Source organism: Ceratotherium simum, chromosome 10 (assembly GCF_057802395.1).
Source record: "Ceratotherium simum simum isolate JZ-2026a chromosome 10, ASM5780239v1, whole genome shotgun sequence".
NCBI classification, from domain to species: Eukaryota; Metazoa; Chordata; class Mammalia; order Perissodactyla; family Rhinocerotidae; genus Ceratotherium; species Ceratotherium simum.
The window spans coordinates 40,820,983-40,834,154 of record NC_141909.1 but is presented as its reverse complement, the minus strand read 5'-3'; the positions used below and the strand labels follow the sequence as shown (position 1 = coordinate 40,834,154).

Sequence of the window (13,172 nt, the reverse complement as noted above, 5' to 3'; positions counted from 1 at the left end):
ATGGTAATAAAACAGAAAGTGTATTGTGAATAATTAATATTATAATAAATACTTTAAAATCATAAATAACATAATTTATTTAAAGTAAAACAGTGAAGATACTGGAGCATAAATATGCTCTACTATATCATTTTTATTAGTCTTTAGCAAACCGTGATGTTTAAGAACCAACTATCAGATAGGATAAATATGGAAAAAAAGTCACACGAAAAGAATTTAAAATATAAACTTTTTAGAATTTGAAATGAACACTTTTTTAGAATTTTCTTTATTTCTTCTAATGTAGAACAATAATTTCACATTTCAAAATTCACCACGATAATTTTTAAAACTTGAGTGGAAATTTTTGCTAAATAATTAAGATAACATGTTTTACTTCTACACCTTTTCACTATTTATTGATAATAATAATAACAATAAAAAAATGATACCTGTAAACTGAGCCTGCATTATGTGTCAACCACCCTGTCGCCCCAAGGTCAATGAGTTAGGTCCTAGGTTATTCTGATTCCACAGTCTGTGTTCTTAACCACAATTCCACAGTGCCTCCAAAAAAAACACCACCATTAACTATGTACAGGACTCAAATCTCCCTGAAGCTTTCGAATATCTTTTTGAATGTAGCTTAATTTTTGTGGTTTTTGTTCTCACTCCGCCCCACCGTGGTCTTCGCCTGCCCTAAATGTTGAGGTTTGTCATGATTTCTTTCTTTGGCTCCTTGTCTCTCTTCATCATCTTATTTACTCCCAGAATTTCATTCACCATCTACATTGTTAGTTTCCAGTTTCTGACTCAGAATCATATTCTTAGTTCCTAGATTACCTTGTCCAGCAGCTCAAAGTTTAAAATTAAAGAAAAAATTGTTAGTTCTTAACCTGAGTTTTTCTCTTATAATCTCTAAGTTACTTGTGTATTTTTCCAGTAAGTCTCCCAAATTAAAATCTTGGAAACACCATCAAGTCTTTCTTTTCCCTTATCTGTTATATCCAATTAGAATTTATCGTTATCATCCCCATCATTCAAAATCTGGTCCCAACCTCTCTCTCAATCCAGTTCCATTTATCATTATATACTTGAACAGATTAATATCAGCCATTTGTTGAGTATCTACTATGTTTCAGGCACTGTGCTAGGTGATTATTTACATAAAATAACTAGGTTTTTTTCTTTTTTTTTTTCCTGAGGAAGATTGGCCCTGAGCTAATATCCATTGCCAGTCCTCCTCTTTTGCTGAGGAAGATTAGCCCTGAGCTAACATCTGTGCCCATCTTTCTCTATTTTTTGTATGTAGGAATCCACCACAGCATGGCTTGATCAGCAGTGCGTAGGTCTGCGCCCAGGATCCAAACCTGCAAACCCTGGGCCACCGAAGCGGAGCACGTGAACTCAACCACTACATCACCAGCCTGGCCCCAAAATAACTAGTTTTTATAACAATATTCTCATAGATATTAATAGCCCCATTTTGGTGGTTAGGAGCCTGAGACCAAGTGGTGGAGCTAAGCATACCTGCCTTTACTGCAAAGATATTGGCCTATTCACCACTTGCCCAACTGCCCATGACCTTCCATAGCACCAAGAAGCCCACTGCCCACATGTGTGCACACACACACACACATACATTTTATTTACTTAGACAATTTCTATTCATCCAATGTCACTTGTTTAAAGTATCACTCTGCAGAATCTCTATTGATTCCTTATTCAAGATTTACTCTATTCTAAAACCTTATACTTTTTTATATACTTATCATTAGCATTTATTCAGTTAATGAACGTTATTGGTACCCAGTATCCTCTCTCTTACAAAAATCAGTTTCTTTTTCTTTTTTGTTCTTTTCTTTTTTTTTTGGTGAGGAAGATCCGCCCTGAGCTAACATCTGCCAATCCTCCTCTTTTTTTCTTTTTTTGCTGAAGAAGACTGGCCCTGGGCTAACATCCATGCCCATCTGCGTTTACTTTATATAGGATGCTGCCACAGCATGGCCCGACAAGCAGTGCATCGGTGCACGCCCGGGATCTGAACCAGTGAACCCTGGGCCATCGTAGCAGAGTGCACGCACTTAATCACTTGCACCACCGGGCCGGCCCCTTTTTTTGTCCTTTTTATATGGTCTGTTAAATGCTCATAGCATTCCCCTCAGGAAAAAAAATTGCAAAACAATTTCAGGAACTTCCCAGATTCCCAAAAACCTATCCATGGGCCTCTCCAACCAAAGAAGTCAGATGAAGAGCTCTTGCTCTTGCAGTGTAGTAACTGAGTTTTTTTAAGTTTAGAGACTCTTGATTTAAAAGTCTGTCCCCAGAACCTAGCATAGTACTTGGCACATAGTAGCCTCTGTATGAAGGTTTATAGAATGAATAGATAAATGAACAAATAAATCAGTGAATCATGGAAAAGCCAAGTGAATAAAGGACCTTAAACAAAAGCTCTTGAATACTAAGAGATATCAGAATGACTAAGTCTTATATAAATTGTGGCAGACATACTCTAGGCAGCCTCTCAGGATCCCCACCTCCTGGTGTTCATGGCTGTATGTATCCACTTCCCTTGAGTGTGTGTGAGATCTGAGACTTGCTTCTAACCAATAGAATACGGCAATGGTGATGGAATGTCACTCCCATGATTAAGTTATATAAGATTCTATGTTGCTACAAACTCACCCTAGAGACTCTCTCTCTCTAACTGGCTTTGAAGAAGTAAGCAGTCACGTTGGGAGTCATAGGTGGCTAGCAGCTGAGGGTGGCCTCTAGCTGCTGAGAGCAGTCTCCAGTGGACATCCAGCAAGGTGCTGGGGCTCTCAGTCCTACAACTGACATGAAATAAATTCTGCCAATGATCTGAAAAATCTTGCAAGTTAATTCTTCCGCAGTTCAGCCCTCAGATGAGAATGCACCCTGGCTGACAACTTGATTGCAGTCTTTTGAGATCCTAAGCAGAGGACTCAGCCAAGCCATGCTCAGACTCCTGACATAAGGAAACTGTGAGATTATGAATATGTGTTATTTTAAGGCACTAAATTTATGGTAATTAGCAACAGAACACAGATAGATAGATGATAGATAGATACATAGATTCATATATAAACAGATAGATTGATAGATACATAGATAATAGATGGGTAGATATATATTTTGTTTATAATCTAGATTTTTTAATCTAGAAGATGTTCTTCCCTCTCTGATTTTGAGGTAAAAATAGTTAACAATGGATAAGTTGAACTTAGATTTAGAGAAACATACTGAATAAAGCAAAAAATTATAATCTCAGGATAAAAAAGGTAATCAAATTAGGTTTTTTTATTACTGAGTTTTTGGAACATTTTTTTCTCCTTAAAATTAAATCACAGTAGGATTGATTACCTTTTCTCTATGCTATTCTCTGAGGAACTTCAGATTCATGAACTCAGGGGCCGCTACTGTAGGATCAGCCTGAATTGATTACAAAAATCTCATGGGGAAGTGAACACAACAGGTGACAATACGAAACCTCTGAACACTTTTCTTTAGATTTATGTAATTAGCTTAACCCAGGATACTTATAAAAATTATAAACACAGTTCACAAAAATTATTTAATACAATACTGTGCCCAAAAAATCAAATTCATGTTTCTCAAAGCATATAATCATTAGTGATTTTTTTCCTGCAGTTTAGAATTAGCACAATTTCTTAGGATTGGAATTTGATAGAGTAATTTTACTATTTCTGGAGTCTTTTTTATTTTATTAACTTGATTTCTCTGCCTAAAATGACAGCCTGTTTCTCATGCCCAAATATTTTAAATTTTCAAGTTTTCTTACCATGTACTCCTGTATCTTTAGTACTAACAGGAAGAATATTTTAATGTAATTTTTTACTTGATGCAAAACGTATATATACTGAAAAGGAATGTTTTTCTCAGCTCTGTGTCGGGTGCTTTCCATGTATGTTACCTCGTTACAAAAATGAAAATGTAATTTTGAATTATTAAAATTGTGGAAGATATAGACAATTAAAAAGAAAGCTATACTCCAACCCAAAGATAACCAGCATTAACATGATGCACTAATTTCTAGTTTTTGTTTGTTTACTTTTTATCCTAATAGAACACTTTTAGTTTGTCTGTATTTTCACGTATTTGTGAAATACTGATTTATTCATTCAGTCAACAAATATTGTCATGCACCGCAGAATGATGTTTCAGTCAATGACGGACCGCATATGCGATGGTAGTCCCATAAGATTGGTACCATATAGCCTAGGTGTGTAGTAGCCTATACTATCTAGGTTCGTGTAAGTACACTCTATGACGTTCACACAAAATCACCTAACAATACATTTCTCAGAACATACTCCCATCGTTTAATGAAGTATGACTGTATACACTGCTGGCCTACTATAGGCCAGGTACTGTTACATATAGAGAATAGAGAGGTGAATAAATAGTCCTTAGAGATTAAGGGAGAGACCATTTTTAATCAAATAATCATACAGATTTTCTTTGAGGAAAAGGTATAAGAGTCATGATAAGAAAAAATTGTTCCACAGAAAAGAGCACTAAATAAGAGTCAGGATATATGAGTTTTATTCTTGACTCACAAACTATGTAACTACAGGCAAAGCATTTCCCTTTTTATGCCTCTATATAAAATAAATTTATACTGTATGACCTGTAGGGTCCTACTAAGGTCTAAATTTTCATTAACCTGTCAGCTCAAAAAGCATATTCACCTATTATTTTACCCTTGAAACAAGTTTACTTGGGAACAGCCAAAAAAATTGCAATTCCAAGTGTGCATGCTATGGTGAACCGTAGGCAATCCAGAGAACAAAGGAGTCGAGCTTGCTTTTATAGAGAAAAAAGGGGGCTCAGGGAGGCACTATCCTAAACAAAAGTCCATTGGAGGAAAGTGATACTTAGGGTAGCAACAGCTTCTTATTGGCTGAGCTGTGGCATTTCTCATTAGCTGGACTGTTGCCAGGAGGGGAGAGAAATCTTCCTTCAGTAGTAAAGTAGTTGTACTTCCTGTCAAAGATGCAAGAATATATCTCTACATAGTTGGAGTAATTGACTATGAATGATAGGGCATGAGAGCTCCCCCTACAGGCCTTCCTGACTCCAATTTAATTGAGATTTCTGTCATTCATTTCACAAACCCAATGCCCAAAAAATCCCATAGCCCTCCCTCAAGTTGTTCATCTTACTAGCAGACTGTTCAACCAATCATTTCCATAACATTCAATTTCTCAATTTCCTCATAAAAATAAGATTTGTCTCCCCAAATTTAAAACTCAATGAGTTACACACTGCCTTAAAACAGTGTATACGTTAAAGGGGGTTTCTCTGAATAGCAAAAGCATCAACCGTGGAGTCAGGCACTCCCGAGTTCATATTCTGCCTCAGCTCCCTGCTAAGTAGTTTTTGACAAATAACTTAAATTTTCTGAAATTCAGTTTACTTATAATACTGTCTAACTTGCGATATTGGTGTGAGATGATAAACAATATATTAAAACATTTACTAGCAATCCTGACTCATAAGTAGACCTCGATAAATACTACCCATACATATCATCAAGTATCAAAATCATTCTTAGTGAGACGTTCACCGATTGATCCATACACAGTCCAGGTAGAGTTAGAAGCAAATGACAAACAGGGCTTTAATAAACTAAATATAACCTGCAATTTTGCACATGGTTAAACAGCAGAAAATCCTTTAAAATAACACTTAAAAGAAATATCAGATATAAAAATAACTCTATTCATAATTCTTAATGGGACAAGATTAAGACTTAATGCTGAATTAGTGGTAATAAGTGGCCCCTGAGCAGATCACATAATTGTTTTTGTTTGCTTTAATTTAGTAAAATTCTTTCATGAGTCTAGTCATATTTGCTAAAAATAGCAATCTTCAATTGAAAATCCCCTTACTATTTTCTTAGAATTAATTGTTTTATTGAATTTTACATGGAGTGTATGATCACATTAATGAGTTAACTTCTTAAGTAAATATGATTTACTTGGCTATTTGGGAATGGGATAAATCTTTGTATGCAGAAAACTCAGTGCAGGAAATACTGCACGTGTATGTGCCATTTTCGGGGCAGTTGGCTAGTCGACTCTAAGACTCAGAGATACCTAGAACAGAGACACCATCTATTTGGTTGCCAGAGGGGTGCTTGTCTTGCCCTGCCCTTAAATTCTTCCTAAGTGTCATACAACAGTTCAGGGCTGAGGTTTGTGCTTAGTGATTTTATGGCTAAATCTTAAAGGGAAGTTTTCAAAGACTTTATTTTACTCCAAAGGTCTTTAATGGAGGCAAATACTAATTTACATTCTAGTATTCCAAACATATACATAATTGCTGAAAATCTCTGTTTAATTGTAGTCTCAGTATTTGAAACATACTCCAATGTATAAAATATGCTTGCTATATACAAAAAGATCTGGCTATACTTTTGTAAACTAAACCATCTCTCTGGATCAAAACAATTAATAGAAATAGGAAGAACAGATATGTTTTATATATCGATTCTGAGTTTTATACCAGACTCCCACTATATACTTAAACTTTCTATTTTGGGAATTTTAAAACATAAAAGATTAGAGAGAATGTATCATAAGCCTCCATACAGCCATTATCCAACCTCAACTACTAACATTTCACTGTTTAATTTACTCCTACCATTACTTTCATCATCATTATTATTATCTTGCTGAAGTATTATTAAAACAAATTCCAGACATCATATTGTTTCTCTTATAAATTCTGCATAATCTATCACTACCAATAAGGATTTTCTTTTAATAAAACTACAATTCCATTATCACATCTAAAATAAATAATTCCTAATATCATTTAAAACCCAGTCCATACTCGTATATCTACAATTCTCTCAAAAATTTATTTTTTGTGTGATACTGATACTGAAAAAAGAACCAAATTTATTCATCACCATTGGAGATTTTTTTTGTGTGTGAGGAAGATCAGCCCTGAGCTAACATCTGCCAATCCTCCTCTTTTTGCTGAGGAAGACTGGCCCTGGGCTAACATCCATGCCCATCTTCCTCTACTTTATATGGGACGCTGCCACAGCATGACTTGACGAGCGGTGTGTCGGTGTGCACCCAGAATTCGAACTGAAGAACCCCGGGCCGCTGCAGCGGAGCGCATGCACTTAACCACTTGCGCCACTGGGCCGGCCCCCATCCATTGGAGATTTTTAAGCCACCAATTCATTACATAAATTAACATACTAATCAAGCATACATGTTGGATTTCCTGTGAGAACTGGATTTATGGTAGTCAACGATTAATGGGGTAAAATTCTTCACCACACATTTTTTAAAACCACTTTGTTAAAAAAGAATAATTTCTTTTGTCTATCATTTTTATATCCATCCACTGCAAAATTTAATAGCATGCTCTGATTGTTTTAGCAAAAAAAACCTATCATTTTACACATTTGTGAAAATAATTTTCAAATATTAATATATATTTTTTTCTGCTTGTATATATCCCTTTACCTATCCCAATTTTTTCAAACAGATATTGGATTTAGATTCATTGAATAGATGAGGATGAGACAGAGTGGAGAAAAGTAAAAAAGCATTCAGTTATTTTGCAAAGTTCTAAACCTACCATGGAGATTATTTTTTCAGTTGCTACTGAGGCCAAAAATAAAAGAGGAATTGTATCTTTGAGGGAAACTATCAAGAAAAACAGTGGGGATCCCCAATCCTAGACCTTAAAAACATTTACTCAGTCCGGCTGGGAAGAAGAGGGATGAAAGGGATAGGAAGAAAGGGGAGAGATTCCACATCGTGCTGGTTGGACGGAACTCAGAGAAACCTAGAGGCTTAGATTTAGAGAGTCCTAAAGCTGAATTTCATGGCAGAGTCAAGGAGGCAGGAAGACGCTAGAAAGTGATGCACTCTGCTGTGCATCTAGGCACACGTACGCAGGGACAGCCTTGCACAAACTCCTTTGCCCTCCCATGGCAGGGAGCAACAGCAATTTTCCTGAAGGAGCCAGGAGGACTGGAACGAAGGCAGTGTCATTTGAGACCTACGTGGACCTAACGAGACAGGGGGCATGTCAGTGGACATGGAAATAGGCAGATGACCCAGGGACCAGAATATCTCAGTTCTCTGTGGCTTGATATAGACTCCCTGGAATTGAAGGAAAAAAGAAGTGAAGTTGCTGCCACCCTGGTGAAACGGGGATTAGAAATTTAAAAATAAATGAAAGAAAAAATGAAAGCACATCTAAATTATTGGCATGAGTCATACCTGATACAGTAGATAAAGACTATTCCAGATTTTGCATATCATTTACAAAAACCATCAATTATACCTTAATTTTCAAACTTTACTTTTGACATTGCATGTAAAAATCTTCATCTTTTCCTTATTTTTTTTCAAAAATCAAGAGTTTGATATAATACAAAATTGATGATGTCAACACCCAAAAATATAAAATTGGAAATGAGGAAGAATATTTTACATCAATGCCACTGTGTGTGTGTGTGTTTAGAAGCAACACCTATACTAAAGCCTAAAGTTTTCAAAAACTCCCCACAAGACATCATTTGTATTAATTTCTTTGAAAAAATGAACGATGAAAAAAGGTACTATGAAATTAGTCCTAAATTTTTAATGATTTTTGTATTGAGAAGCATTATATTTGAAAAATATAGGAATCCACGCAGATGCAATGCTTAATAACTCCATAGGTAATACTGATATTCATGATTTATACAGATACAGCATGGTTGCTATAAAATCACGGCTCTTTAAGAATTATCAGACCATAGACAGAAAACTCTACTGAAGACAAAGGAAACAGTTTAGATCTAAATAGCAAGATTATTACTATTGAAGATTATTGCTTCAATTATACTATACCTCACTTCACAAATTCCTCAAAGTTAATTACAAAAATGTGACTGCAGAATTTTAAGATAATATATCATAATACTATTCTACTATGAATTACCGTTTAGTTATGAATCTCTCAATATCTCTAGGCTATTCTAATTAATTCTGCTCTAGACATTACAAAGGAGGTTAAAATTTTCAGTCCCATTAAATGTCAAAAGAACTGTTAGCCTCCAGGGGCCCTCAGGGCTCCTCCTTTCCCTACCTGCCTCCTCTCCTTCTTTCCCAATGATGAATAAGGATGCTGTCTCCACCAAGGAGCACTATTCGATTTAACGCATTTTATTGACCATGATTCTCCTGAGTAAAGTCACCGTGTTGAGTTGAATGTTGGAGTGCACAAGGGTATGTCATCCCTTGGGTCTCTGTTCCCATGTGACTAGATTGGTAAAAACTCCGGGGACTTCTTGAAGCAGGCTTAAAAGGGTTTTTTTTTTGGCTTCAGCATCTCTTCTATCTTCTCCCATTTGGTGGCCTGCCCAGCGCTATTACCCAGGTCTAAGAAGTCATTGGGTGAGTGTTGCACATATTGGATAAAGGTCTGGCCTAGGGCAGCTTAGGTTAACTGTACTTCTGTATACCTTTTTTTTTTTTTGCCTTTATTTCTATAAAAATAACTTGGATAAACTATGTAGGTAAGTCCTAAAACCATTGGCACCAGAATGTTTAAAATGGAGTCTTTCTGTCTTGGTTTTCGCTGAGACCCACAGACAAGAGATGCCAACCACTACCACACGCCGAGGAGGTGGTCAGGAACCAGTTTTGAGACTCTTAATTTAACACCAATAACAGATGGTTTAAATTGCAGAGGGGCAAATTGGAGACCAGCAAATCGGTTTAGAAAGAGCTGTCCTACCTATGTGACCTCTTCACACAAGTCCAGCAAAGGTTGATTCAGTGGAACCACTTAAATTCAATGGTGCTAAGACTAATCAAAACCAAGGAATCTAAGGAGAATCATTGGCCAGCTCTCCCAAATGCTGTGTGATGAGAAATTTGCCTCTTTGGCTAAGGCCTGCTCTTCTGGATACTTGAAGTCAAAAGATGCACTTATGTTTTCCTTATGAGGCCAAGATATAGGACAGGAAATATCAAGAACCCTAGTCGGTATGGAATTTACTTAGATCTTTCTAAAAGATTGGGTGGAATAGGGAGAAACCACAGCAGAAAGAAGATGCAAATGTAACTCCAATGCCAACGAGAAGGGAACCATGTATCAGAGACACATGCAGAGATGGGGGCACAGCTTGGGGTGGGGGAGGATACGTACAAAATTTCCCCCACCCACCCACCCACCCAGGAAACAGTTAGTTTAAAATCCTAGATGTCAGAGAACACCAATGCTGGATTACCACAACAGGACTAGTTAAGAAATCCCTTTCGTGCTTTTTACCTCCTCTTGATATTTCTACTCCAGCCATGAAATTGCCAGAGGCACCTTAATGTCTAAAGCAGTAGGAGAGGAAGTAACTGGAAAATTGGGAAAAAGTCACCTTATCCTCATTTCACACTGTCGGCAACCAGTTTGAAGCAAGTTCAAGATGAGTTAGAAAAAACTTTTAAATCAAATAGAAGTCATGTTCATTATTCTGGACTGGACATAACAATTATTGAACTGAACTCTTCATTTTTTAATAAAAGTGAACTAGTCAGTAATTTTTTTTTTAATAATAGCATGACCAAAAAATGTATAGCACTTGACCAAAATTTCCTCCAAAGGCCGAGGAAGAAGCAGACTCACAGGACTCACTTTGAATGGGTAATGATTTCTGAGGTGGGATGTGGGTCTGTGGAGAAAAAAGTTTTTGCCAATTACATCCCACTCATTCCACTTGTCAAAGTATTGATTAAAACCAAATCATCCAAAACTGAAATAGACAAAAAGTGTAAAATCCAAAAATCATTATCACCCCTCTTCATGCTTGTTTTAATCACTGTTTTATCTTTTTGATTAAGTCTTCATTGGAAAATAGCATTTCACGGGACAATTATATATATATTTTTTTTCTTATTGTTCATTGACTATGTCCTCCTTAACTGTATTTTATCAATTCTAAAAAAATGTTACAATGTCTTCACATTTTAACATCTTTGACAGGATGTCTTGCAACAAATGGCTTTTTGCAATTATATTTGTAGCATTTTTTTCTTTTTTAATGGTTCATAAAATAAAGATGCATCACACAATTTAACAACCAATACATCAAGCACATTAGACTTGATATATTTCAAAGAATATAACAACAATAAAGCCAGCAAAAACCAACCAAATGTCTATTTACTTGTTCCCCAAAATTACTGTTAAAACTCAAGAGCACAACAGAAAACCAGAAGAACTCCAAGAGGTGGAAGTTTTTAAGGGGACTCACCAGAGTTGGGGTCAGAGTTGCCATCTGCTTCCGTCCTCTTGTCCGGAGAGGCCTGGTCGTAGAATTCGTCCTGTGGCTGAACCAGAGGAAGAGGGTGTGAGATCAGGGTTCCACTACCCACCGGCTCGTGGTCTCCTAGACCACTGTCACTGCAGCTTTCCTGGGAGCCATCAGGCAGGTGAAACGTAACGCGGCGCTGCGACTACAAAGAAGACCACAGGACACGCGGATTAACATTCCTCCCCAATAAAACAGGCGCAGCGGAACAAAAATGCTAAGCAATTTTCAACAAACGATACAATGTGACAGTAAAGAAAAGAAAAGAACAAAGCTAGGAACAAACATTTATTATTTGCCATTTAGTATGTAATGTCCAACTTGCAAAATACGAGAAAGAATTTCAATCTTGTATAATTCAAGAACAAAAAACTAATGGTAAACAGTTAAAAATTGTAGCAAGAAAGGCAAAAAAGAATATCTATAGTAGTTGTTGAAGTTATACAAAAAGATTTTAAATAAGCAGAAATGTGCAAATGTTTGTTCCATAGATCTGAATAAATACATAGATAATGAGACACTCCATTTCTTTTGAATGACCAGACATTGTGTTTACTGGATGGTTTTAAGGTAGGTTTTGCAATGAAATCATTATTGCCCACCGGCCCAGATATTACTATCAGCCATTGGCTATAGAATATCCCAGTTGAAAGGTGCCTGGAATATTACTTTGGCATCTATTTGCAGAATGTCATTATCAGAAGTGACCTAAAATATGTATACAGTACTTGAATAAATTTTAGTGTTTTAATAAAATAAAATTGTACATTTCGACACAGATCACTGCTTAATTCTCTTGGTAAATATTCTCTTAGCTGATGTAATCCATGAGATATGACAATATTTACAGCTATGTGGGGTGGAGATTTATGCCTTATGAATTATAGGAGAGTAGTAAATTTGTGCTATATGTCTGACTGCACCTAATTTTCATTCTGCTTTAACAGACAAAAGACCTTTCAATATCATGTCACACGTGACCACCTTTACTCAGATGTAATAAAACTATGCATATATAAATAATAAAATATATAATGTATAATATAATCACTTTATAATACCTAAAATTCGTTATTTTTCAAGAGACAATTTATAGATTGTATCCATTTCAAAGCAAAACAAATACAATTAGAGACAAAACGCTACAAATAGAAATACCGCTACTCTATCAGTGTATTTTTATAGACTGACGACAGAACATAGCCTGTTTCCTATGAGTCACTGGTTCAAATCCAGCTCAGAGTCATAATGGAGAAGAGCTGATATCACTTTACTGCTGTTTGATGACCTATGTGAAATGATTTGATAGTTCAGTACATTTTTAATGAACTGATGCCAACATCACATAAACTATAATCATAAATGATACTAATTGAGTCTATTGTAGCACATTTCACCTTCATGCACAACTATCTCAGTATCATCATTTCTCTCTCGATAGGCTTTGAAATGTGCCTAGGTAAGTGCTATACAATATGCAAGCAAAATTTGAATATTGATATCCAAAATGTATTTCTCCTTGTATAGGAAAGGTCATGCTACCATTTTTATTTATTGTAGTGTTTCCTCTCTCATGTGAATTTACCCTTTAGGGAAAACCAATAATAAGTATTTTCCATTTTTTGTTTCAATACACCCTTAATTCATCAGTATCCTTTTGTGATAAACTAGGCATTAAGGACAATGACCAGACCGCCCATTATACATGACTGTCAAAGGTAGCTTTTAAAGTGGTTGGCCTACTAAAAAGTCCGTAGTTTTAGTGATTATAGTATCTTTGGCGTTTTCTCTGGAGGAATATCTCTTAGTTATAGCTCAAATG

The 13,172-nt window shown here is 36.0% G+C and overlaps 1 protein-coding gene across 3 annotated transcripts in view; it reads right to left on the bottom strand.

Annotated features, from left to right (window-relative positions):
• Window positions 1-13,172, bottom strand: part of LOC101405925 (protocadherin-9) — a 663,084-nt gene that overhangs the window by 292,817 nt on the left and 357,095 nt on the right. For 2 of the 3 annotated variants that reach the window (XM_087435996.1, XM_087435997.1), the window contains 2 exons: window positions 11,294-11,369; window positions 10,675-10,711 (listed from right to left, as the gene is read on the bottom strand). In XM_087435996.1, coding sequence (XP_087292122.1) covers window positions 10,675-10,711; window positions 11,294-11,369 — 113 coding nt within the window. Of the gene's footprint in view, window positions 1-10,674; window positions 10,712-11,293; window positions 11,370-11,432; window positions 11,496-13,172 lie in introns of those variants that run through there. The other variant, XR_015553401.1, reaches the window with a different exon arrangement.